The 4509-nt window shown below is 54.6% G+C and overlaps 3 protein-coding genes across 3 annotated transcripts; all 3 read right to left on the reverse strand.

Moving 5' to 3' along the window:
* Nucleotides 1-219: 219 nt before the first annotated feature.
* Nucleotides 220-1146, reverse strand: LOC124606482. Its single transcript, XM_047138465.1, has one exon. The coding sequence runs from the start codon at nucleotides 1144-1146 to the stop codon at nucleotides 220-222; it is 927 nt and encodes a 308-aa protein (XP_046994421.1).
* A 32-nt stretch (nucleotides 1147-1178) lies between these two features.
* On the reverse strand, nucleotides 1179-2036 carry LOC124606483. The gene has a single exon (XM_047138466.1). It carries the CDS (start codon nucleotides 2034-2036, stop codon nucleotides 1179-1181), a length of 858 nt encoding a protein of 285 aa, XP_046994422.1.
* Nucleotides 2036-3553, reverse strand: LOC124606484. Its single transcript, XM_047138467.1, has one exon. The coding sequence runs from the start codon at nucleotides 3551-3553 to the stop codon at nucleotides 2036-2038; it is 1518 nt and encodes a 505-aa protein (XP_046994423.1).
* Nucleotides 3554-4509: the final 956 nt, after the last annotated feature.

Raw genomic sequence — 4509 nt, forward strand, 5'->3', positions numbered from 1 at the left:
GTCCACACACGTTGGGGTGCTTTATTAGTGTGAGTCTGCACACGTTGGGGTGCTTCCTTAGTGTGAGCCCCGACACATTGGGGTGCTTCACTAGTGTGAGTCCCCACACATTGGGGTGCTTCACTAGTGTGAGTCCCCACACGTTGGGGTGCTTCACTTGTGTGAGTCCCCACACGTTAGGGTGCTTCACTAGTGTGAGTCCCCACACATTGAGGTACTTCACAATTGTGATACCCACACGTTGGGGTGCTTCACTTGTGTGAGTCCCCACACGTTGGGGTGCTTCACTTGTGTGGGTCCCCACACGTTGGGGTGCTTCACTTGTGTGAGTACCCACACTTTGGGGTGCTTCACTAGTGTGAGTCCCCACACGTTGGGGTGCTTCACTAGTGTGAGTCCCCACATGTTGGGGTGCTTCACTAGTGTGAGTCCCCACACGTTGGGGTGCTTCACTAGTGTGAGTCCCCACACGTTGGGGTGCTTCACTAGTGTGAGTCCCCACACGTTGGGGTGCTTCACTAGTGTGAGTCCCCACACGTTGGGGTGCTTCACTAGTGTGAGTCCCCACACGTTGGGGTGCTTCATTAGTGTGAGTCCCCACACGTTGGGGTGCTTCACTAGTGTGAGTCCCCACACGTTGGGGTGCTTCACTAGTGTGAGTCCCCACACGTTGGGGTGCTTCACTAGTGTGAGTCCCCACACATTGGGGTGCTTCAATAGTGTGAGTCCCCACACGTTGGGGTGCTTCATTAGAGTGAGTCCCCACACATTTGGGTGCTTCACTAGTGTGAGTCCCCACACGTTGGGGTGCTTCACTAGTGTGATTCCCCACACGTTGGGGTGCTTCACTAGTGTGAGTCCCCACATGTTGGGGTGCTTCACTAGTGTGAGTCCCCACACGTTGGGGTCCTTCACTAGTGTGAGTCCCCACACGTTGGGGTGCTTCACTAGTGTGAGTCCCCACACATTGGGGTGCTTCATTAGTGTGAGTCCCCACTCGTTGGGGTGCTTCACTAGTGTGAGTCCGCACACATTGTGGTGCTTCACTAGTGTGAGTCCGCACACGTTGGGGTGCTTCACTAGTGTGAGTCCCCACACGTTGGGGTGCTTCATTACTGTGAGTCTGCACACGTTGGGGTGCTTCATTAGTGTGGGTCCGCATACGTTGGGGTGCTTCATTAGTGTGAGTCGCACATGTTGGGGTGCTTTATTAGTGTGAGTCTGCACATGTTGGGGTGCTTCATTAGTGTGAGCCCCCACACGTTGGCGTGCTTCACTAGTGTGAGTCCCCACACGTTGGGGTGCTTCACTAGTGTGAGTCCCCACGCGTTGGGGTGTTTCACTAGTGTGAGTCCCCACACATTCGGGTGCTTCACTAGTGTAAGTCCCCACACGTTGGGGTGCTTCACTAGTATGAGTCCCCACACGTTGGGGTGCTTCACTTGTGTGAGTCCCCACATGTTGGGGTGCTTCACTAGTGTGAGTCCCCACACGTTGGGGTGATTCACTAGTGTGAGTCCCCACACGTTGGGGTGCTTCACTAGTGTGAGTCCCCACACGTTGGGGTGCTTCACTAGTGTGAGTCCCCACACGTTGGGGTGCTTCACTAGTGTGAGTCCCCACACGTTGGGGTGCTTCACTAGTGTGAGTCCCCACACGTTGAGGTGCTTCATTAGTGTGAGTCCCCACACGTTGGGGTGCTTCACTAGTGTGAGTCCCCACACGTTGGGGTGCTTCAATAGTGTGAGTCCCCACACGTTGGGGTGCTTCATTAGTGTGAGTCCCCACACATTTGGGTGCTTCACTAGTGTGAGTCCCCACACGTTGGGGTGCTTCACTAGTGTGATTCCCCACACGTTGATGTGCTTCACTAGTGTGAGTCCCCACATGTTGGGGTGCTTCACTAGTGTGAGTCCCCACACGTTGGGGTCCTTCACTAGTGTGAGTCCCCACACGTTGGGGTGCTTCATTACTGTGAGTCTGCACACGTTGGGGTGCTTCATTAGTGTGAGTCCGCACACGTTGGGGTGCTTCATTAGTGTGAGTCGCACATGTTGGGGTGCTTTATTAGTGTGAGTCTGCACATGTTGGGGTGCTTCATTAGTGTGAGCCCCCACACATTTGGGTGCTTCACTAGTGTGAGTCCCCACACGTTGGGGTGCTTCACTAGTGTGAGTCCCCACACGTTGGGGTGCTTCACTAGTGTGAGTCCCCACACGTTGAGGTGCTTCACTAGTGTGAGTCCCCACATGTTGGGGTGCTTCACTAGTGTTAGTCCCCACACGTTGGGGTGCTTCACTAGTGTGAGTCCCCACACGTTGGGGTGCTTCACTAGTGTGAGTCCCCACACGTTGGGGTGCTTCACTAGTGTGAGTCCCCACACGTTGAGGTGCTTCACTAGTGTGAGTCCCCACATGTTGGGGTGCTTCACTAGTGTGAGTCCCCACACGTTGGGGTGCTTCACTAGTGTGAGTCCCCACACGTTAGGGTGCTTCACTTGTGTGAGTCCCCACACGTTGGGGTGCTTCACTAGTGTGAGTCCCCACACGTTGGAGTGCTTCACTAGTGTGAGTCCCCACACGTTGGGGTGCTGCATTAGTGTGAGTACCCACACGCTGGGGTGCTTCATTAGTGTGAGTCCGCACATGTTGGGGTGCTTCATTAGTGTGAGTCCGCTCACGTTGGGGTGCTTCATTAGTGTGAGTCCGCACACGTTGGGGTGCTTCATTAGTGTGAGTCCGCACACGTTGGGGTGCTTCATTAGTGTGAGTCCGCACATGCTGGGGTGCTTCATTAGTGTGAGTCCACACACGTTGGGGTGCTTTATTAGTGTGAGTCTGCACACGTTGGGGTGCTTCCTTAGTGTGAGCCCCCACACATTGGGGTGCTTCACTAGTGTGAGTCCCCACACATTGGTGTGCTTCACTAGTGTGAGTCCCCACACGTTGGGGTGCTTCACTTGTGTGAGTCCCCACACGTTAGGGTGCTTCACTAGTGTGAGTCCCCACACATTGAGGTGCTTCACAAGTGTGAGTCCCCACACGTTGGGGTGCTTCACTTGTGTGAGTCCCCACACGTTGGGGTGCTTCACTTGTGTGAGTCCCCACACGTTGGGGTGCTTCACTTGTGTGAGTCCCCACACGTTGGGGTGCTTCACTAGTGTGAGTCCCCACACGTTGGGGTGCTTCACTAGTGTGAGTCCCCACATGTTGGGGTGCTTCACTAGTGTGAGTCCCCACACGTTGGGGTGCTTCACTAGTGTGAGTCCCCACACGTTGGGGTGCTTCACTAGTGTGAGTCCCCACACGTTGGGGTGCTTCACTAGTGTGAGTCCCCACACGTTGGGGTGCTTCACTAGTGTGAGTCCCCACACGTTGGGGTGCTTCATTAGTGTGAGTCCCCACACGTTTGGGTGCTTCACTAGTGTGAGTCCCCACACGTTGGGGTGCTTCACTAGTGTGAGTCCCCACACGTTGGGGTGCTTCACTAGTGTGAGTCCCCACACGTTGTTGTGCTTCAATAGTGTGAGTCCCCACACGTTGGGGTGCTTCATTAGTGTGAGTCCCCACACATTTGGGTGCTTCACTAGTGTGAGTCCCCACACGTTGGGGTGCTACACTAGTGTGATTCCCCACACGTTGGGGTGCTTCACTAGTGTGAGTCCCCACATGTTGGGGTGCTTCACTAGTGTGAGTCCCCACACGTTGGGGTCCTTCACTAGTGTGAGTCCCCACACGTTGGGGTGCTTCACTAGTGTGAGTCCCCACACATTGGGGTGCTTCATTAGTGTGAGTCCCCACACGTTGGGGTGCTTCACTAGTGTGAGTCCGCACACGTTGGGGTGCTTCACTAGTGTGAGTCTGCACACGTTGGGGTGCTTCACTAGTGTGAGTCCCCACACGTTGGGGTGCTTCATTACTGTGAGTCTGCACACGTTGGGGTGCTTCATTAGTGTGAGTCCGCACACGTTGGGGTGCTTCATTAGTGTGAGTTGCACATGTTGGGGTGCTTTATTAGTGTGAGTCTGCACATGTTGGGGTGCTTCATTAGTTTGAGCCCCCACACGTTGGCGTGCTTCACTAGTGTGAGTCCCCACACGTTGGGGTGCTTCACTAGTGTGAGTCCCCACACGTTGGGGTGTTTCACTAGTGTGAGTCCCCACACATTCGGGTGCTTCACTAGTGTGAGTCCCCACACGTTGGGGTGCTTCACTAGTGTGAGTCCCCACACGTTGGGGTGCTTCATTAGTGTGAGTCCGCACATGTTGGGGTGGTTCATTAGTGTGAGTCCGCACACGTTGGGGTGCTTCATTAGTGTGAGCCACCACACGTTGGGGTGCTTCACTAGTGTGAGTCCCACCTTGCCTCTCACAATTTGAGTGAAATTTGTCACGAAGAAATTGTTCAAAATTATTTCAATTTGCTAAGAAAGTCGTCCACTGCCTTGAGCAGCACATCCAGTGGTATGGCTGCGCACACCCTTCGAATGCGTTGCTCCGGATCGTTTGGG

This window comes from Schistocerca americana, chromosome 3, assembly GCF_021461395.2.
Source record: "Schistocerca americana isolate TAMUIC-IGC-003095 chromosome 3, iqSchAmer2.1, whole genome shotgun sequence".
Lineage (NCBI taxonomy): Eukaryota > Metazoa > Arthropoda > Insecta > Orthoptera > Acrididae > Schistocerca > Schistocerca americana.

Excerpts from the sequence above, each read along its gene's own strand:
- LOC124606482 (XM_047138465.1), bottom strand. The coding sequence starts at position 1,146 with ATGAAGCACCCCAACGTGTGCAGACTCACAGTAATGAAGCACCCCAAC.
- LOC124606483 (XM_047138466.1), bottom strand. The coding sequence starts at position 2,036 with ATGAAGCACCCCAACGTGTGCGGACTCACACTAATGAAGCACCCCAAC.
- LOC124606484 (XM_047138467.1), bottom strand. The coding sequence starts at position 3,553 with ATGAAGCACCCCAACGTGTGGGGACTCACACTATTGAAGCACAACAAC.